This window comes from Lichenostomus cassidix, chromosome 26 (assembly GCF_008360975.1).
Source record: "Lichenostomus cassidix isolate B80296 chromosome 26, HeHo_3.0, whole genome shotgun sequence".
In the NCBI taxonomy this organism is placed as follows: Eukaryota; Metazoa; Chordata; class Aves; order Passeriformes; family Meliphagidae; genus Lichenostomus; species Lichenostomus cassidix.
The window spans coordinates 1,867,241-1,889,056 of NC_139506.1; the positions used below are offsets into that span (position 1 = coordinate 1,867,241).

The window sequence follows — 21,816 nt, forward strand, 5'->3', positions numbered from 1 at the left end:
TGGAGGGCAGCTCAGGGAGGGATTCATGGGCATCGTGATTGCTGGGATGTCCCCGAGGAGCAGGACAGGAGGGGGGAGGATTTAGCACAGGAGCCACAGTCCCTGTGGTCTTTATCCTTCCACTCCACACCATCCCTGTGCCCATCTCTGAGGTTTCTGCCCCCCTCAGCCCTTCCTCACAGCTGTCAGCTCTGTCCCTGTGCTCCCTGCATCACCTCCAGCCACACCAGTGCCTGGCACCAGCCAACTCGAGCCCTAAAGTGATGATCTCGAGGGCTTCTGTAGACCAAAACGATGTACAAAGGGCTAAGGAGAGGCTGGAATTTTTGCTACCCTCGGATATGTATTTCCTCCCTCCTGCACGATGGAGCCTGGGGAGGAGAAAGGATGAAAGGACCCGAGGAGTTGGGGTTGGATCCAGCCTTGCAGCAGGTCCTGCAGGACCTTACCTGCTGCTGGAGCAAGGCAGTGCAGGGAGGGGGAGAGGCAGCAGGACAGGCTGAACTTCTGGAGCCATTCAGACTGGCTTCTCTCCCCCCGGATTTGGTTTAAATTCAGCCATCTGGTCACATTAAACGGTAAATTATCTCAGCTGCTGCTGCTCTCCCTGTGGGAACAGTGGCCAGAGGGGAGGGGGAATGCTGGGGGGCTGCACCCCTGGCCCTGAGGAAAACGTGGGTGCCATGGAGATGGGTGTCATCTCCCCTTTGGTGTCCCAAGAGCTGCTCACCTGGGAAGATCACAGCCCTGCTCCACTGGCCCCGGAGGAGGGGTCAGAGCTGCTGTCTAATCCATCTCAGCAAGCCGAGCGTGGTGTGCTCTGCCTTGGCTGCTGTCCTTGGCAGTCCTTTTGCAGGCAGCAGCTCCAGCTCAGGGGATCAGAGCTCTCACCTGATGCTGAGGCTCGGAGAGGGGAAGGGAGGCAGTTTCCAGAACAGCAGCCCGAGGCTGGAGCAGGGCTTGGATTAGCCCACGGTGGGATTTTGCTTCATTTCTGCCTATTTTTCCAGTTGTTTAGCTTGGAAAGGCCTTGCTGGTTCTCCAGGGATGTCTTCAGCCTGCCCTGGGAGGGCACCCATGGTGGTGGGGGTGAGACCCTCTTCTGTTTGGGCAGCTCAGGGACTCACCCAGACCCTGCTGGGGGGTGTCAGCCAGCTCCCCTCAGCATGGGCTGCCAGCCCCTGGTTCAGCTTCACTGCATGTCCTCTGCCCCTGCCTTGCTGGATGGTCACCTGTGCCAGAGCCATGGAATCCTGGAATGGTTTGGGTTGGAAAGGACAGTAAAGCTCATCCAGTGCCACCCCTGCCATGGCAGGGACACCTTCCACTGTCCCAGGTTGCTCCAAGCCCTGTCCAGCCTGGCCTTGGACACTGCCAGGGATCCAGGGGCAGCCACAGCTTCTCTGGACACTCTGTGCCAGGGCCTGCCCACCCTCACAGGGAGGAATTCCTTCCCAATATCCCATCTATATCCCAACAATCCCACCCTGTGCATCCCTGGCAGTGCTGTCCAAACTCTCCTGCAGCTCTGGCAGCCTCAGGCTGTGCCCATTCCTTGGGGAGCCTGGGCAGTGCCAGCACCCTCTGGGGGAAGAACCTTTCCCTGAGATCCAACCTAAACCTCCCCTGGCACAGCTCCAGCCCTTCCCTGGGTCCTGTCCCTGTCACACAGATCAGAGCTGTCCCTCTGCTGCCCCTTGGGAGAATGTTGAAGATCCCAATGAGGTCTCCCCTCAATCTCTTCCTCTCCAGGCTGAACAGACCAAACGCCCTCAGCCCCTCCCCATTAGGCCCCTCCAGTCCTTTCCCATCCTCATGGCCTCACCTCCAATGGCTTCACATCTTTTTCATATTGTGAGGCCCAAAAGTGCCCCAGGGCTCGAGGAGAGGCTGCCCCAGTGCAGAGCAGAGCAGGACAATCCCTGGTCTGGCCAGTGATGCTGCAAACAGTGACCAAGGCCACTTCCCTGGTTTCCTCCCTGGTCCCTCTGTCACTCTGTGCCTCACAGCCACACTGCTCTGAGCATGGCAGGAGCTGTGCCTGAGCTCTGCTCCAGGCCATGTGCCCAGCCCTGGCTTGCAGCAGCTCTGGGTGTCCTGGACCTCCCCCAAGAGCATCTGGAAGCAATCCACCTTCGCAGAGCTCCTGGCAGCTGGGCTGGCTGGTCTGAGGGCTCGCTGGGGCTGTCCCAGTGACTGTCCCAGTGACCATCCCAGTGATGGGAGGAAGGGGTCAGAGCCAGAGTGCAGCTTGTGGCTCTCGACATTCAACTGATAAAATGTTTTCTGAAGCTGTAGGGTCTCCTCTCTGTGTCTCCTGGGGTCAGGCTCCCCTCTGAGGGGCACTTTGGGGCATCTCACCCCATCTGTACCTCTGTTTGTCAGCCTATGGCTCATGGATGCTGCTGAGCTCCCAACAGACCAGGATCCTGATCCATCCCAGATTCATCCCCTGCTGAAATACAGATAGAGGAGCTGATGGAGATATAGGAGCTCCAGGACTGAATGTGCAACAGGACTTTCAAAGGACCCTGGCTGAGAAGTTCTACAGCAAGCCACATTTCCCCATCCTCAGCTGCTCTGTCCCACCTCCCAGCCAGAATTTGTGGAGATTTTTTCCAACAAGCAGCCAAATCCTCACAGGAGCTCCAGCCTGCATTTGACTGAGGTGTGAGAAACTAGCTCAGTGCCAAATCCTGAGCACACAGGCAGAGCTCAGGGAGGAAGGGGCTGCACCAGCTCACCCACTTTGGTTTGAATGCTCTGAGTGTGTCAGTGGTCGTGACTGTGATGAGAACCTGATTGCTGGCAGCCTCTACTTTGGGGTCATTTTGCACCAAAAAAGAGCAGCCAGGGCCTCTTAAAGCAGTTTGGAGAGATCTGGAGAAAAACAGAAGCTCTGAGTGTCCTCAGGCCTTGGGATTTGCTCCTGTACTGTGCTACTCCATCTGCCTGTGGGGCAGTTTGGAGGAGTTTTAATGGCAATCCAGGCTGGAATCTGGTGTTTGAATCTCACCTGGGGCTGCTCGTCCAGCACAGTGCAGATGCAGGTTAAAATCCTGGCCTGAGCAGAGGGCCTCCCAGGGTTCCATTCCCTCCCTGGGATCCCCAGTTTCTGGTTTATGATGTATCTTCATCTTAATTTTCCATGGGATCCTGTTGAGTCAACACTTCCCAAGGCTTGGAGCTGCCTGAGCAGCCAGGGAAGTGCCAAAAATAAGGCTGAAGGTGGGATGCAGGTAGGGAAATTTGGGAGGGAAGATGGAGATGGAAAGCCATGGAGAAGAAGCTAGGAAAAAAGGAGAATTCCCCCTTTCCTGCTGGAATCTGGCAGGAAATCCTGCTGCTTCCCACTCACCCCATCCAAAGGAGCCACACAAAATCAGACAACACCTGAGAAATGCCCAAACCAAATGGGTCAGGGAGGGGAGGCTGCTGTGGTGGGATGGAGCTCAGGGCTGGGAATGAATCAGCCGTGAAAAGAATGGATGGGAAAGGCGAGGGGCAGAGCTGGAAGGGCAAATCACACCTGCGGGGGAGATGAATGAGCCGATGGCTCAGGAGGAATGATGGCTGCTCAAGGACATCAGGGAAGGGAACAGGGCAGGAGCCTGGGGTGGGGATGAAAGGGTTAAACCAACGAACTGGTTCTCCTCAGCAGCAGCCTGGGGTTTGCACTGTCTGTGTTTCTGGCTGGCAGTGGTTCAGTGCACTAACCCATGTGTGCACAAACACACACTGCCCTTCCCCTGAGGGCTGCCTGGGAAATAACCTCTTCCATCTGCGGGGCCTCATTAGCTCCTGCAACGGGTGATTTTCCACAGGTGTCAGGGGAGAAAATTGAGATGTAAAGCAGAGAAACAGCTTGGCCCAAGGTGGAAAATAGATTGGGTTTGGGGCTGTGGCTGGGCTCGCTCTTTTCTCACGGCAAGCTGGGATGTGCCTTTGGCTTTGAGCAGGGGCTTGTCCCAAGGATCAGGACTGGGAGAAGATCTCATCCTGACCATATAGGTTTAATCTGATTTCAGACTACAGAGGTTCTGAAAGCCCTGTTTGGTGCCTGGGCGAGGCTGCAGAGGGGAATATTCCACCCTGGATGCTCCTGGCTGGTGATTAGCAGCACCCTGAAGCTGGAGGGGGGTCAGACCCTGCTGTGCTCTGCCCTAGGCCAGCCCTGTTGCTATTCTTGCTCAGCCCTGTCTGCTCTTTTTTGGGCTGTGTTTTGTCCTCAGCCAGTCAGGCACCCCATCTCCCAGACAGGAGAGATGAAAATGAGCTCTCGTCCTCTCTGGAGGAGAAGATCAGGGAGAGACACGGAGGAAAAGTGAGGGAAATTAAGCAGAAATAGCTTCAGGGGTCATTTAAAAATATCCCCACGACTGCCTTAAATATATATTTAGCAAGAATTCATAGTCCATGGCTGAGGGAGCTCCAGGCACCAAATGTACAGAGTGGTTTTTGATAAAGACCCACAGGATTTATCACAGCTTAGAGGGGGAGAAGGAGGAATGGAGATGGATGGAGATGAGGAGATGAAGATGAGATCCTGGGGCAGGAGGAGACTCAGCCACCCTCCTGTGCCTGTGAATTTCCCCCACACTGCACAAAGCCACATGTTGAGCCCTTTGGGTGTCTAAAACAATTCTTTTCCATCAGGATCTCCCAGCAGCCCAACTCAGGTGTCCTGCTGATGGGGTAGGAATGGCATCCAACCCGTGGAGAGCCTGTGGACCCCAGCCTGGGGCAGGTTTGTGGTGTCATCACCCTGTCCTTCGTGGTTCTCCTTCGGGAGTAACCATTCCTGGTGCCTCTGCCTGGAGAAGGACAGTCTGTCTTGGGTCTTGTCCATCTTTGGGATGAGGAGGGGTTGGACTGAGCACAGCCTTTCTGGGAGTGAACTGCTGATGGACCACCTAGAGGGATGGGAAAGCATGGAATTAAATCCATAAAGCAGTGTTTACAAGGAGACACCAGTGGCAGGTAGGGATGAAGAGCATGGAGCCACCACAGGGATGAAGCTCAACGGGTATGAAACACCAGGGTGGCCCAGAGTGACACAAAGTGACCTTGCATCAGCTGGTCTGTTGGTATTGAGATCCCAAAGGGTTTCCCAGCTCTGGAAATGAGAAGATTCCCTTGTTCCCTGGGTCATCATGGGCTAAAACCCCTCTGAAGAGCAGCCCTCAGTGCCCAGGTCTGCCCAGAAGCTGTGCCACCAGCCAGCCCCATCAATTATTCACAGCTCCTCCGTAGGGTGGAGGATCCCCTTACACCTGCAGAAGGGTCTCCTTGAGCAGCACAGCCTTGCCCAGGGCTGTCGGCTTGGAAACACAAGATCTTGAGGGAATTCAACTCACCACATTCCTCCCCATTCCATCCAGCACTGCTCTGACGGCGAAGTCAGGCGAGGTTTTGACTTTGGGGCCTGACTGAAGGTTGGTGGGTGTCTCCTTACAGACCTAGGGCCTTATTGATTGTCTCCTGCCCGAGCTCCCTCCCCATCCAGGCTGCAACTGCTCCCCTCGAGATGACAAATGGAGCTGCTAGCCTCTGATTTATTTTAATTGCTATTTCCCCTTCTGGTGACATAAAGACGTGATGAATCCGTGCTGGAGCACCCGGGACGGGATGTGCTGGGGGCTTGGTGGGGGCATCACCCACCCCTACATATGGAAAAACTGCTCCCTGAAACCCCCCAGTGTGGGGAAACTGAGGCACTGGAGCTGGTTAGGAGAAGGGGAGAAATTGTTTGCAGGTGAATGGGATGAGAAACCAGTTTTGGGCTGCCTGTGCATGGCAGGGGATGGGAAGGGCAGATAACTAGGAAAAATCCTGGAGTTTTGTGGTGAGCTGAGGGGTCCCTGGCACCTTCTCTGGGCTCTCCCCCGTGCCCTGGGGTGATGTATTTCAGCACACCACCTTTTGCACTTGGGAAGGTGTTGGAGAGGAAGGAGGATGTCAGGAAGATTTGGTCTGTTCTCCTGGCCTGCAGGCAAAGCCCTGAAGGGCTAAGGCCAGGGGAGGACGTGCTGTTTGGCATGATGTGCTCCACTCCCCCTGTGGCTGGAGCCTGTCACAGGGAAGAGCTGCCAGACGTGACACACACCACCCTGAAGAGGAAGGGAGATGGGGATGATCCTTAGAGGTGTGGAAGAGAGGTGTGAGGTGCCTGGAGCTGGCTGGCACATGGAGCTGTCCCCTGGGGCCACCTCCTTTGTCCCTCCCTCCGTGTGAGCGCTCTGCGCTCCACAGGCTCCTGCCCAGCGCCTCCCTTCCCGGCTGCTTGTGCAAATGGTTGGAAAATGTCTTTTGCCGCAGGCTGTGTCCTTGTTCCTCCCCGCTGGGACACGGGGAAGGGCGCAGGGCTCAGCGCTGGTCTCACTGTCTGGCTCCTCAGAGCATCCTCGGCGCTGCCTCTCCCTCCCGGAGCCAGTGCCACTTGTCCTGCAAACACGTCACACCGAGCAGTGACGCTATAGCTCAGAGCGGGGCTGGGGGGGTCTCCCCATATTGCCTCCCTCTCCCTATCCAAGGAGAATCCTTTGCCAAAGGCAGCCAAGAGCCCTGGCTGGGATGAAATCTCCGGTGTTTGGGTCGTTTTGGGCACTCGTGTCTGTGTGCTGTGCCACCTCCGGAGCTGCCACCTGTTTGGTGTCTGCCCAGCGAGCCCCGGCTCGTCCGTCATCCCCGGCCCTGTCACCGTGTGGTGACATGGAAATGGCTCCAGCGCTTAAAGGCGCCTGCCTGCCGGGATCGCCGCGGAGCACAGCCGGGCTGAGCCCTTCTGGGCCCTGCAGCTCCTCCCGAGCACGGAGAGGAGCCGAGGCACGGAGTGGCGATGGAGCAGATTCCTGCCTCCCGCTGGAAGGGTCTCTGAGGGAGCAGGATGTGAATTTGGGCTCCTCTGAGCACAGGTAACGCTTGGAAGGCGAAGGCAGCAGCTTGCAGGGGGCAGATGGACCGGAGACAGAGCGGAGCCAAAGCACCTGAAGCTCGTGGATGTACGCAGCTTCCCAGGGCTCCGCTTGGCTTCCTCGGGCTGCATCCCTGCGGGAGGAGCCACAGGGCCCTGCCAGGAGGGATCAGCGCTGGCCACCCAAAATCAGGTGGCTCCACCCTGTACAGACATCACTGTCCCGAGTGGTGCCATCCTCAGCAAGCCCCTGGGAGGGAACCAAGAGCACGGCGGGTCCGTGGGTGCCCAAAGCTCTGGAATTATGGATTCATGTCTCTGCACCAAGTCTCCTCAGGACAGAGGGCTTTAGGGAAGGATGTGGCCCTGATCCCGCCTTAATTCTCCTTGTACTTTGGGGGTTTATTCTTCCTTCTCCATTAATCTCTGAATATTAGGTGGAAAGCGAACAATTACGGTGCTAATGGCTCCATAAATTCCTTCATTACTTATTAAACTCGAGCGCTCCCCACGCAGCGGAGGAAAAGAGACGAAATGGAGAAGAAAAGGGAGCGGAGGGGGGTGAGGAGCCAGGGCAGAGGGTCTCGGGCTGGGCTGCGGCGGCGGGACCGGATCAGCGGCCGCAGTTCACGGGCTGTCGTTGCCCTCTGCCGGCAGAGGGACGGGCAGGGGCTGCCTGCCCTGCCCTGCTCTGCTCTCCCTGCCCTGCTCTGCTCTCCCTGCCCTGCGCTTCCCTGCTTCTCTCCCTGCCCTGCCCTGCCTGCGGGAGGAGCCCCGGCAGCCCCGGGAGCACAGCGCTGGGGAGCCGCGGGGTGTGTGATGCCGCTGGTGGCGAGGATGCTCCGCAGAAGGCGCTTCCTGGGGACCCAAAGCTGTCCCCAAGCCCTCGGGGACGATGCTGAGCAGAGCTCAGGGCAACATGACCTTGGCTATAGGAGCGGCTTAACCCAGCAGCGGCACAGGGATGGGTGAGGAGTCCTGAAGGTGTCTCCGTGCCGGGCAGCGCTTTCCCGGCTGCGGGGAGGAATGTGCTCTGTCCCGGCTTTCCTCGAGGTTCCGCCTCGCTGCTCGCTGCCAAACCTCCCCGGCAGCCCGCAGCATGGATGTTCTCCAGTTTCTTTTCTGCTGGCCGAGGCGAGGTGTGGGCCACTGCGGGGATCGCAGCCACCATGCCAGGGGAAGCTTCGCCTCGGCTCCGGGTCGGAGAGCGCGGCAGCTCCGCTCCCGGGAGGGCTCTTGTGGCCTCGCCTAAGTGGAGCTAATGGATTTCCGTGTCTCCAGCAGCCAGCTGGGATACGAGCACATCTCCTGCAAGAAAGGCAGCTCGGCTGAATGCAAAACTGCAAACAGGCAAATGCCTCCCCGGCAGAGATGCTCGCGAGCCTGCCTGGATCAGTGGGATCCGAGTGGGAGATCTGGGATCCATCCAAGGAACCCACTGCATCTCCTCCTCCATCAGACCCACCTGCTCCTCTGTGATCCACTTCAGCTGGGTTTGGAAAGGAAAACACACAGTTAAACCCCAAGAGAATGTTGTGGGTTTGGTTTTTTTTTCAGGAAACAGCCAATTTCTGTGGTTCTGCGACACCCAAGTATCCTGTGGGATGAGCCCAGCTCCGCAGAGGGACCTGGCTGCTCAACTCGCAGGGACATCAGCTGTAATTAGATGTTTAGATCTAGGCCAGGGGCTCAAGGGCCATCTGGCACCTGAATTATTCATACACTTATATCTAAGCACAGGCAGAGCAGAGCACAGTGCTCCTGCTCCAGCCTGGGCCCGGGGGAAGATTCCTGCTTGTGCTGGATCGTTTTTCATGGCCTGACACAGCGTGAGCTTCTCCAGACGTCCTTCCCAGTGCTGCGCTGCCTTTTCCCAGTGCCAAACCCACCCCAAAACACTCCAGTGCTGCCGAACAGAGATCCATACAGATCCACAGAGATCCACATCGCCTGCAGCTGATGCAGAGGTGGAAAAATCCAGAAGAGTCTCCCCTTGGAAGGAGCAGGTCAGGAGGAGTGAAATCAGATTAAATGTCTGTCAGGAGGGCTTGTTCCTCTGGTGATGTGGCCCAGTGCTCCCCCCTAAGGTGTCTTTTACCTGTGACTCATCTGCTGAGGAATTTTAATCCCTGTCTTTCTCCCTCAACCCCAGGCACCATGGAGAAGAGGAGAGGACCTTGGAGACAGAAGTTTCTATCACTTGTTGTTAAAGTGATGCATTTCTCCTCCAGCCGTGGAGCTGTGCCAGGTTTTACCAGATGTAACTGAAAAATTTCAGATGAAGCTGAAATATGGCACATTGTGGTTTTCTGTGCAGTTTTCTCTCACCTCGTTGAGTGATTCCTCAGCTCCTCTGAGCAACCTGGGCTAGTGGAAGGTTGGGTTCCACCATAGCAGGGGGTGGAACAAGATGAGCTTTAAGGTCCTTCCAACCCAAACCAGTCTGGGGTTCTATAATCCTATAGACACCATGGGAGATGCAGGAGAGGAGCTTGAGGGGAAGGATCTCTGCATGGGATGTGGGGGAATCTGATCCAGACTGCAGTGATGCTTTTTATTGTACACTGGGATATTCTGCTCCCTAAAACATGCTGGCTGCTGGTCTCATTCCTCAGTCAACTCCAACCCAGCCTCCAAATCCCTTTCTAGCACCTCTGGAAGTGAGGTATTGCTGGAAAACTGTACCATCCTGACAGAATAACTTCTCCAGAGGGAAGTCATCATGCCTGAGCTTTATCCTCCAGCTGTGTCTCCCCAGGAAGCAGCTGGATGCAGCCGGGAGCAGTGGCTGGCATAAGCCTTTATGACACATCCATGGATCAGCCGAGACTCCTCCACACACACCTTTGTGTCACTTCATCTGATCACATCCACCTCACTGTACCTTCCACAGCTTCCTGGTGATGATCCACACGAGCTGAGCTCCTCAATCACCACAGCTCTGGCTCTGAAACACTTGCTGAGTTCAGGAGATTACACAGAAGAATCTCAGTTTCAGAAGCTCACTGTATGTTGCAAACACCATTCCTGTTGCTCCAAGGTCTGTACTTAAAAATCTTGGTCCATCCAGTTCTGATGCCCCCAACACCAGAGGGAACTGCTGGACTGAGTCTGGAGGAGGCCATGAAGTTGTTGAGGGGACTAGAGTACTATGGATCCAGGCTGAGAGAGCTGGGAATGCCCAGCCTGGAGAAGAGAAGGCTCTGTGGAGACCTCAGAGCCCTTCCAGGGCCTAAAGGGGATCCAGGAGAGCTGAAGAGGGACTGGGGACAAGGGATGGAGGGACAGGATACAGGGAATGGCTTCTCATTGCCAGAGGGCAGGGATAGATGGGATATTGGGAAAGAATTCTTCCCTGTGAGGGTGGGCAGGCCCTGGCACAGGGTGCCCAGAGAAGCTGTGGCTGCCCCTGGATCCCTGGCAGTGTTCAAGGCCAGGCTGGACAGGGCTTGGAGCAACCTGGGATAGTGGAAGGTGTCCCTGCCATGCCAGGGGTGGAACAGGATGAGCTTTAAGGTCCTTTCCAAACCAATCTGGGATTCTGTGATTCAACACTCAGTTGCAGCTGGTCACTACTGGGGTTCCCCAGGCCTCAGGATTTGGGTTGGTCCTGTATAATACCTTTATCCATGATCTGGATAAGGGGGTCAAGGGCATCCTTTTCAGTTCACAGACAACACCAAGCTGACTGGGACTGTGGATCTCCTGGAGGGCAGGAAGGTTCTGCAGAGGGATCTGGGCAGGTTGGATCCATGGGCTGAGGCCAACAGTGTGAGGGTCAACAAGGCCAAGTGCTGGTCCTGCCTTGGATCACAACAGCCCCATGGAACGCTCCAGGCAGGGCAGAGTGGCTGGAAAGCTGGAGAAGGACCTGGGGGTGCTGGTGGCAGTGGCTGGACATGAGCCCAGGTGTGCCCAGGTGTGCCCAGCTGTGCCCAGCTGTGCCCAGGTGTGCAGCAAGGCCAAGGGCACCTGGCTTGGATCAGGAGCAGTGAGTCCAGCAGGACCATCCAGTGCCCATCCCTGTACTGGGCACTGCTGAGGCCACACCTCCAGTCCTGGGGGCAGTTCTGGGTTCATCATGACAAGAAGGACATTGAGGGGCTGGAGAGTGTCCAGGGAAGGGAACAGAGCTGGGAAGGGTCTGGAGCACCAGGAGCAGCTGAGGGAGCTGGAAAGGAGCTCAGCCTGGAGCAAAGGAGGCTCAGGGGGACCTTGTGGCTCTGCACAGCTGCTCCAGGGAACAGGGACAGCAGGAGAGGGAACAGCCTCAGGCTGGGCAGAGGAGGCTCAGCTTGGACAGCAGCAGGAATTTCCTCATGGAAAGGGTGCTCAGGCCTTGGCAGCAGCTGCCCAGGGAGGTTTGCAGTCCCCATCCCTGCAGGTGTCCCAGGAAGGGCTGGAGGTGGCACTCAGTGCTCTGGGCTGGGGACAAGGTGGGCATCAGGCCCAGCTTGGACTCAATGGTTTTGGAAGGCTTTTCCAGCCTTGAATAATTTCCTCATCAGCCATTTACCCACCACTGAAACCCTCCCACAACTTCAGGAGACAACAGAAGTGCCAGAAGACAGCACAACAGGGACAGACACAGCCTAATGGCCACGACTAAAACAATCAGAATTCCTCCCCAGGAGCTGCTGGATTTCAATGTGTTTGGATGGCAGACTAGACAAATTAATGGATAATTCTCCAGTTAGCCCTGGGGGGCTGAAAATAAGACTTAGGAGGGTGAAATTAGGGTTTGGGGGAATCAAACTGGGGTTTGGTGGCGTGAAATTGGGGTTTGGAAGGTGAAACTAAGAGTTTGGAGGGTGGAATTGGGGTTTGGGGGGGATAAAACTGGGATTAGGCAGCGTGAAATTGGAATTTGGGTGTGAAATTGCAGTTGTGGGGTTGAAATTGGAGTTTGAAGGGTAAAATTTGGGTTTGAGGGCATCAAAATGGGGTCTGATGGTGTGAAATCAGGGTCTGCAGGGTGAAATTAGGGTTTGTTGGCATGAAATTGGTGTTCAGGGCAATGAAAATAGGGGTTTATTATATAAAAGCAGGATCTGGTGGGGTAAAATTAGTGCTTGGGGGAAGAAACTGAACTTTGGGATGGTGGAATTAGGGTTTGGGAGAATGAAATGAGGGCTTGGTGGGTGAAATTAGATTATGGGGGAATGAAATTAGGATCTAGGGGCAGAATGAGCAGTTGAGGTATGAAATTAGGGTTTGAAGGATGGAATAAGAGGGGGTGGTATTGGGTTTGAGGGTGAAATCAGAGCTTAGGGAGGGAAATTAAAGTTTGGGGAATGAATTTCGGGTTTGGGTGGAGAATTGAGGGTTGGGAGGGGCTGAAATGGTGGGTTGGGGGAATCCAGGTGTGGTTTGATCGTGAAATTGGAATTTGGGTGTTGCATTTATGGTTTCATTGGGGGAAATTAGGGTTTAGGGGGTTGATTTACGGGATTTTAGGATGCAGGGGCAGCATTTCCAGCAGGGTTGTGGAATCAATCCCTGCCCCAGTTTTCTTCCCATGTGAACCTTTCCTTTCCCATCTGCACTTCCCACAGGCAGAGCAGAGCAGGAGAAAGAGGAGAAAGCGCCCAGGGCCCCACTGGCAGCGGGATCCTCACAAAATCCAGCGATTAAAGCCGTTCTTGCCCCACGGGAATGGGACTCCCTGACCCTGAGGGCGCAGCGGCTCCTTCAGCTCAGACAGAACCCAAACCTCCTCCCATCTCCGAGAACATCCCAGCTCCAGCTCCCCAAGGCAAGATGGGACCGCTGGTGAAAACAGGAATGTATCAGGATAACCAAAGCGTTGTGAAGCTTTAAATGGGAAAGATTTCAAGCGGTCTGGAGGCCCCGAGCGAGGTGTGACCGTGCCCGAGCCAGCCCTGCAGAGCAGCCCAGGCCGGGCCCTGCAGAGCCCCAGAGACCCGCGGGGCTCCCGCAGCCGCACCGGCAGCGTTTCGCTGTATTCCCCGGCGCGGACACGCTCAAGGAAACAGGGAAAGGGCGGAACAGGCACTAAATGCAGCCAAGCTTTCTCCTCTCCCCACCTCGGTGGCCTCAGCGCAGCCCGGCGGCTCTAGCGGCGCGCTGAGGGGACGCACAGTGAGCACAGTCAACACGTCCCCGCCGCGCCGCAGCCCGGCGCGCTCTGAGCCCTCAGGAGCCGCCGCACCGAGAGCTCCGCCGAAGACCGCCCCTCTCCTGGCTGCGGCCAATCAGAATCAGCACAGGCCTGATTGATTTCTACCCTAGCCAATCAGCACGCTGCCGGTCTCCACCCAATCAGATGCCTGGGGAGATTTTCTCGCCCAATGACAAGCCAGGAGTGGAGTTGGGGGGCAGCGCGCGCTCCTTCGCGAGCGGCGCGGGGATCAGCCAATGAGAGCAGTGCGACGGAGCGAGCAGTGACCAATGAGGAGAGCAGGCGGGGAAAGAGCAACTCGCGAGATTTTGAGAGGAATGATGGGAACCCGCGGCTAAGGGAGAGAGCCAATGGAAAAGAGCGGGGCGGGGCCGCAGCGCGACTATTGTAACTGGCAGGCACGAGAGCCAATAAGAAGGCGGAAGTGAGTTCGGCCCAGTGTCCAATGAGCAGTGAAAATCCTCCCATGGTTGAACTGCCACGACTGACAGGTGGAGCCGTCCAATCAAATCGCCGCGCCCTTTCTAACTGCTCAATGAGCGAGCGGGGCGGAGAAGCGCGCGACGGCCGCAGCTCCCGCCCCTCCCCGCGGGAGCACGGGGCTGGCGAGCGGACCGACAGCGCGCCGAGCCAATGGGAACGCGTAGCGCCAGGAGGTGGGCGGGGCTTCCCTGCAGCGGCGGCCAATAGGCGAGGGCACCGCCCCGGGCAGCCAATGGGCGCGGGGGGGGCGGTGCGCGCTGCCGGCGCGGCTCCCAAGATGGCGGCGGGTGCGTGAGCGGGGCGGTCGGGGAGGCCCGGCGGGAGCGCGGCCGCCGCCGCCATGAAGGGCAAGGAGCGCTCGCCCGCCAAGGCCAAGCGCTCCCGGGGCGGCGAGGACTCGGCGTCCTCCTCCTCCTCTTCGCGCGGCAGCAAGAAGCCGAGCGGCTCGTCCGGCGGAGGCGGCGGCTCCAACGGCGGGAAAGCGGCGGCGGCGTCCGGCGAGAGCAACAGCGGGAGCGGCCGGCGCGGCGCCCACACGGACAAGGGCGGCCGCGCCGGCAGCCGCGAGTACGAGAGCGGATCGGCGGCGGGTGCGAGCGGCGGGGGCCGGCACGGCTACAGCGGTAAAACAGCGGAGGCGTCGCGAAGCAGCAGCAGCCGCGGCGGTGAATCGCGGGCGGCCGCCGCCGCCTCCTCCTCCTCCTCCTCCTCGGAGCCGGGCGGCGGCGAGTACAAGACGCTGAAGATCAGCGAGCTGGGCTCGGCGCTGAGCGACGAGGCGGTGGAGGACGGGCTGTTCCACGAGTTCAAGCGCTTCGGCGACGTGAGCGTCAAGATCAGCCGCCTGCCGCCCGGCGCCGGCGCCGCCGACGAGCGCGTGGCCTTCGTCAACTTCCGCCGGCCCGAGGACGCGCGCGCCGCCAAGCACGCCCGCGGCCGCCTCGTGCTCTACGACCGCCCGCTCAAGATCGAGGCCGTCTATGTCGGCGGAGGCAGCGGCCGCCGGCGCAGCAGCCGCTCCCCGGCGCTGCTGGACAAGGAGTCTCCCTACGGCGCGGCGGCGGTCGGGGCGGTGGCGGCGGCCGTGCGGCACCCGCCGGCCGGGGCCGCGCAGCGGGCGCTGTCCCCCGCGGGCAGCGGCGGAGCCTTGGGATACCGGGACTACCGGCTGCAGCAGCTCGCCCTGGGCCGGCTCCCGCCGCCGCCGCCGCTGCCGAGGGAGCTGGAGAGGGAGCGGGACTACGGCGGCTTCTACGAGGCGCGGGTGCGGCCGGCCTATGGGCTGGAGCGCGTGGCCGGCGTGGCGGCGGCCGGGGGATTCCGTGGAGGAGGAGGCGGAGGTGCCGGAGCGGCCGGCGAGGAGGAGATCAGCCCCGAGGATGACCAGAGAGCCAACCGCACGCTGTTCCTGGGCAACCTGGACATCACCGTGAGCGAGTCGGACTTGAGGCGAGCGTTTGACCGTTTCGGGGTCATCACCGAGGTGGACATCAAGAGGCCGGGGCGTGGGCAGACCAGCACCTATGGGTTTCTTAAGTTTGAGAACCTGGACATGGCGCACCGGGCCAAGTTGGCCATGTCAGGGAAGGTGCTGCTACGCAACCCCATCAAGATAGGCTATGGGAAAGCCACCCCGACCACCCGGCTCTGGGTGGGCGGCCTGGGGCCCTGGGTGCCCCTGGCTGCCCTGGCCAGGGAGTTTGATCGGTTTGGCACCATCCGCACCATCGATTACCGCAAAGGGGATTCCTGGGCCTATATCCAGTACGAGAGCCTGGACGCGGCGCAGGCAGCCTGCACCCACATGCGGGGCTTCCCCCTGGGGGGGCCGGATCGCCGGCTCCGCGTGGACTTCGCCGACACGGAGCATCGGTACCAGCAGCCCTACCTGCAGCCCCTGCCCTTGCCGCCCCCGGCTCATTACGAGCTCGTGGCGGAGGCGGCTGCTTTTGGGGCTCACCGGGGAGCCCCCCCTGACCCTCTGCGGGGGGCCCGGGACAGGACACCACCGTTGCTCTATAGAGACCGTGACAGAGACCTTTATCCTGAAACAGAGTGGGTGCCCCCGCCGCCCCCTGTGCGGGACAGGAGTAATCGGGCAGCTGCCTATGACCCACTGGAAAGCCTGGAGCGCCGCCGGGATGGGTGGTCCTTGGAGCGGGACCGTGGGGAGAGGGAGTTGGGCAGTAGCAGTAGGGATCAGCCTAGGAAACGGAGACTGGCAGAGGATGGAGGCCGGCATTTGGACCGCTCCCCCGACAGTGAGCGCTCCTCTTCCTCCCGAAAGCGCCACTGCTTGGCCACCACCTCTCCCCCGGACCGCAGCCCCGAGCTCCTCGGAGGCCGGGAGCGTTACAGTAGTGACCCCGAGCGCTCATCCCGCTTGCTCCTCTTGGAGCGACCTTCCCCTGTCCAGGAGTCCCGCCGGGGCAGCCTGGAGCGGGGGCAGAACGAAAAGCGCGACCGCAAGAACTCCGCGGAGCGGGAGCGAAAGCATCGCGCCGCCGCCGCCCAGGAGTGCAAAAGTCCGGCCAAAAAGGATGAGCGGGCAGCGGAGGGCGGCGGCGGAGGCTCCCGGCTCAAACCTCCTCCGCAGAAACAGCAGCAGGACGGAGCGGCGCAGACCGGAGCGGCGCCCAAGCTGTGCTTGGCTTGGCAGGGGATGCTCCTGCTGAAGAACAGCAACTTCCCGTCCAACATGCACCTGCTCCAGGGGGACCTCGGCGTCGCCAGCAGCCTTCTCGTGGAGGGAGCGACTGGGGGCAAAGTGGCTCAGCTCAAGATCACCCAACGTCTCCGTCTGGACCAGCCCAAGCTGGACGAGGTCAACCGGCGCATCAAGGTGGCAGGGCCCAATGGCTATGCCATCCTTCTGGCCGTGCCCGGCGCCTCAGACAACCGCTCCGCAGCCGGAGCTGCCGGGGCAGCCACCACCTCCACACAGAGGCCACTCAGGAATCTGGTGTCCTACCTAAAGCAAAAGCAGGCTGCTGGGGTGATCAGCCTCCCTGTTGGGGGGAACAAAGACAAGGAGAACAGCGGGGTCCTGCACGCCTTCCCACCCTGCGATTTCTCCCAGCAGTTCCTGGACTCCACGGCCAAGGCATTGGCCAAATCAGAGGACGACTATCTGGTCATGATCATTGTCCGTGGGGCATCCTAAGGCCCTCGTGTTCTGTTCCCAACCCTGCCTACTCCTCCACGCAGCCCTTCCAGCGTGTGCCAGGTGCTATGGGATACAGCCTTAGCCAGCCCTGTTGTTATTTTAATTAGATCTTTGTTTGTAGGTGACTTTCCCGGCTCAATTTTCTGTTACTACATTTTTCTATAAAGGTAGAAGCCAGAGAGGTTGGTTAGGAGTAGCGTGAATAGGATATTTTGAGAATTCCCTATCAGTGGGGACAGCAGGGAGGCTCAGCCTGCTTTGATTTACAGAAAATAGAAAAGAAAAATAAGAAAAACTGGGGTGGGGGGGAGGGGGGGAAAAGAAAAACTCCCGTCTTCTTAATTTTGATTCATGTCCTTTTTTCATTTCATGTATTTTAAAGCAAGTCCCAAGAGCTCGTCCTCGAGAGAGCTCCAAACCGAACAGACCAGATTTAAAGTACTCAGTGGAAATGGAAAACCACACTTTAATAACAGACTGGTGTCAGCTCCTTTTTTGAGTCCTTGAAATTCCGTGTCGGCCTCAGGCCAGCGGCCCTTTGGCCCTCGGGATCTCTTCCCTCGGGAGCCACAGTGGTTTCCCCGTTGAGTCGCGTGGCTCAAGGTCGACGTTTTTCAGGTGAGCAGCAGCTGCTCTCGGGTACACAGCAGAACACTGAATTCCTTTTTGGAAAGGGATTCCTTTTTCATCCAGCCCCCCAGGTGCATGCACTGAAACTGGGCTTTTTAACAGGTGTATTTCCCCCATTTCCCGGTGTATCCCATATGTGCACTTTGGGTTTGTAGCAGTGACGAGGTTTGGTGAAGAGCTGAGGACTTTGTTACAAACCAGGAATGTCTTGTGCTCACTCTGGTGTGCAGGAAACAAGGAGGTGCTTTAAGGAGAACTTGGGTTATATTGTGGGGTTTTGGTTTTACTGCCTTTTTTTTTTTTTTTTGTTTGCTTTCCAAGAGTTGCAGGTTCAGTGGGGTCTGGTTCCACAGTGCAAACTCTGAGCAAGTAAGTGCTTCTCTCCAGAGATGCTTTTAATTCTGTGATATTTTAATTACATAAAAGTTCTCATTAACATTTTACCTCTTTGTTAATAGCAAGGAACTGCTGTCTGCTAGGGACTTTTCAGGTACAGTGCAGCGGGCATTACATGAGGTTTATCATGGGCACCTGGAGTAAAGTGGTTTTAGCATCTCAGAGAAATATTAAAAATACTCTGAGATGCCGAGGTTTGAGCTCTTGTTCTTGTGATTCAAGGATGAAACTGTTTGGTTTTTTTTTCAAAGAACATAGTTAATTTTTTATTTTCCCCCAGTCATTGGGCACTTTTCTCCAGCTGTCTTGGCCACCTTGGTAATTCAGGCATTTAGGAGGGAAGAAAGGATCTCAATCCCTGACAGAATTGAGTTCCGTGATATTCTGTTTAACAAGCAAAAGGATGTTGCAGCAGCTTCTAAACTGAGGTGTAAATCTGACTGTATTGGCCCCAAAATTGTAATCCTGCACTTCAACCCAGAATGTAACCTTGCACTTAGCCATGTTTTCAGGGATTTGGGCAGTGGAGAAGCGATGCTGCCTCGCTCGGTCCATGCTCTGATAGATTCCTTGGATGATTGATACAGGGATGAGTTGATTTCTGTTACAACTTGCACAGCAAAAATCAAATTCAAAGTGTGGAATAGGATGCAAATAGGAGATGAAGGAGGAAATGTCTTGAATGTATTTTATGGGTGTAACTGAACTTGCTTGAGTTTCTGTCACAAAAATAGGAATTTTTGTTACTGAACCTCTCGTCAGAGAGGGCTGTGGTTCAGGAGGGCTTTGATTCCTTTATCTGCCTGGAATGAGTGGACACAGTATCCCAAACATTGTGGTGAACTGAGAATTCCAGTGTGGCAGCATATCTTGAACACAGATTTTGTTTTTATAGCTACTTTTCTTTCTAAGTGAAAAGGTAAAAGCCTCATTTAATGCTCTTAAATTTGAGGGTGAAATCCAGGATTTCTGGGTTGTCCTTCAACGTGAATGTAAGAGATGGCAGAATTCAGCTGTTCAGCTTACTATTAACAACGAGAATTTTTGGGAATGACATCAGAAATGCAAATCACTGTGTTGAAGAAGGTACAGTGTATTTACCACTTACTGCAAAGAATGTTTTAATTGGAGCAGGTGCCTGTTGTGTGTCAGCAGGTGATCAATGCTGCAAGTGCTGCTTATATTCAGAGGGAGTTTTCTCATTGCATCTGACAGGAATCACTTGCAAGAGTTTTCTAGGAAAGAGACTTGAACGGCTGGGAATTCAAATCTGCCCAACACCAGGAAAAAAAAAGCACTAATGTTTGTGTTGGACACTTAAAGTCGCTGAGAGCAGCATTTGTTTTGCTGATCCGCAGCAGGCACCTGCTTAAAAACCCAAAAAACTTGGGGTCAACGTAGCTTGTCAAAGCCAGCTCAGTGTGGGAAGCCTTTTGGGAAGAGCATCCTAAGTGCACTTCCATTTTTCTATGAGAAATCACAGTGGTTCCACCTGCCTCTGGTGGTTAAATTCTGCCACGCTGGAGGGCAAGAAGGAACAGGCAAGGCTGTGTTTGACTCCAGGTTTTCTGGTTCTGTATGTAATGGAGCACCTGCTTCTTTAAATCTGGTTTATTTGTGGTTGCTGCTCTGTTTTGTAAGCAAGGATTTTAATACCCTTTGAGGGTTCTTGTGGCAAAACTTTGACTGGCAGCTTTTTTTTGCCGGCACTGAATTCCCGCGCTGCCATCCCGGTGCAGCTGGGTGGGCTGTGCTTTCCTCCTTGGTCTGAGGTGTTCCCCATTGGAGTAACTGTCCACTGAAGTTGGCTTGGCCAGGGCTGAAGGTTTAGAATCCTGTGGTTGATACCACTTTGTGTAGAGCAAACCAGATGTAGCAGTTGTTGGCTCTCTCCTTGTGTCTGGCATTACGTTGCTCCGGCGAGAGCTCAGTATTCCCTCCCAACCTTGTGTGCAGCTGATGTTCTTCTATTTCATTCGTGTGTTGAATTAGCCTGGAGAAAGGATGTCCTTTTCCTGAATCATTTCATCCTTGTGCTTTATGCTTTGGGGAAAGAACCTCAAATGACTCGTAGTTTTGTTTGAGATTTTAGATTGTTGTTTTATTTCTTTCAATTGGAAACTCTGCGCAACTTCCTTGGCCGCTGGCCAGTGGCTTTGTTTGCTCCTGCCGAGCTGCTGCCGCGGGAACACCAAGGTTATCTTCAATCCAGAGGTTTTTAGGGCTGCAGATACCAACACATCCTTGCAGCCTCGCAGAGAGAAAAGGCTGTTATTGCCAGGCAGACAAGCCTTGCCCTCTCTCTCTTTTGTTGCCTACAAGGATGTTAAAGATGGAGTATTTGGTGACAACTTTCTCAGCCCCTATGGGGTGTGGAGAATAATTTCTTGTGTGGATTTGGGAACCCTCTGGTTGATGGTAACCGAGGTGAAAGGCCTGAGGTATTAATGGGGAGGAGGAGTGAATCAAAATTGTGAAGACAGGTTCAAAAACTCTGAGGACTCAGGGAAAAACAGCTTGGAAAATAGTAATTCCTGGCTCTAAGCAAAACAGTGTTGAGAGCAGCACTCCTGGGGAGTGCTGTGTGCCCAGAGGGGAAGAAATGGTTGCCATGTGGCTCTAGAGCTTTTGGGGTTCTTTCCCCTTTGTCGCCCCGTTTATTTGTTTCTAGCACGGCAGGACAGATATTCCAATGATTGATAGACTGAACGATGAGGTGATTTTTGTATCAGGCTTAAAGCAGACCGGGTGGTGCAGAGAATGGTTCGTTGAATATTCATCTTCCTGCAGTTCCGATTGTGTGGAAACGATGGCTGAGAAATATGACTTGAATAGTAACAATTTTAAATTATATTGGGTGTGTCTTTGATTTGACCTTTTCTTTAATATTGGCATTGTCTGCTGTTAGAACTGCGCAGCAAAAACGAGAGCAAAAGAGCTGTGTAACACTACATTTCACGGTTTTGTTGATAAGTTGCCTTCAGGAAATACCCTGTGAGGAAAGTCAACCGAATTAGCAAGAATTGGGTTGGTTTTTCTCCTGGCTGATGATTTCGCTGTGCCCCATCAAGTGTTACTGCGAGTTGAGTAATTACCAGTACTGTAAGCCTAGTTTAATCCTGGTCCAAAAAGAAGCCCTGCACTACTTGTTTTGCATCTATCCCTAGAAGGCGGCTTCATTCCGAGGTTTCGTGCCCGTGGGTGGTATTGGTGCTTTTTGAAGTCCAAGTAGAATATTCAGAAAGGCCTCGTAGCTCTTTATGTTCATCTGTATAATGTAGGGAGGGGAAAAACCCAAATCTGGTGTACACATTTGTATTGAAATAACGTTTTCTTTCCTCCTGCAAGCAAATCTGGTGGACTGCAGAAGACAACCGCATGGGATGCCAAGCTCTAATGGACCTTTGGGAAGAGCAGCTGTGGCTTATGTGGAATTTACATGGGCCTCCTGACGGAAGAAAGCTTATCTGTTTAGTATTTGTGCATTTTACTAAAATGGCAGCTTTAAAAAAAAAAAAAAAGTTGTGTATCTGCTATTGTGATGCCAATGCCCGTGTTTTAAGTGGAAAAAAAAAATGACCTCTTTGCTTTGTGCTGTGTACACAAGATTGCTGGAAAAGTAAAGGAATACCCTTTTTATGGCTCACACAGCTTAAAAGTAGCTGTCACTCAAACATGCGCTCACAGTTGAGCTGATTTTGTTTCATTCTAAATAAATTGTTTCTTTTGAGGAAAATGGTTTTTCTGCCTGGAAGTGAATTGACGACAAACGTTTGGCCCCCCTGTGTTGGCAGCGGAGGGGTTCCTGCTGCTGCTGCCCAATTGAGCTGATAGTTGTGGGTCTTGAGCAAGAAGCAGGGAGAGCACCGACACTTTCGCGTTGACCGACCTGTGGTTCCAATGAGAAGGATTGTAGCTGATGGCCTTGCTGTGGCCCCCGTGTTTGCAGTGACAAAGGGGTCACTTCGCTGCGTTTCTCCTCAGCGGGACGGGGCAGCGGTGCTGCTGCTGGCACGCAAGAAGCAGGGGAAGCACCGCCCTGCGCCTCGGAACGGTGGCCAAGTTTGGGGCTTCGCTGGTTGGAAG

At 55.6% G+C, this 21,816-nt stretch overlaps 1 protein-coding gene across 8 annotated transcripts; it reads left to right on the forward strand.

The window, feature by feature from the left end:
- Window positions 1-13,756: 13,756 nt before the first annotated feature.
- On the forward strand, window positions 13,757-21,466 carry RBM15 (RNA binding motif protein 15). Of its 8 annotated transcripts, none has more exons than XM_085083009.1 (3): window positions 13,757-16,764; window positions 17,656-17,703; window positions 21,079-21,466. In XM_085083009.1, the coding sequence occupies exon 1, from the start codon at window positions 13,879-13,881 to the stop codon at window positions 16,699-16,701; it is 2,823 nt and encodes a 940-aa protein (XP_084939135.1). In that variant the 5' UTR covers window positions 13,757-13,878; the 3' UTR covers window positions 16,702-16,764; window positions 17,656-17,703; window positions 21,079-21,466. The 8 variants fall into 8 exon arrangements, with proteins under 8 accessions (XP_084939135.1, XP_084939129.1, XP_084939132.1 ...); XM_085083007.1 differs by having other exon boundaries at window positions 13,758-17,322; XM_085083003.1 differs by having other exon boundaries at window positions 17,087-21,466.
- Window positions 21,467-21,816: the final 350 nt, after the last annotated feature.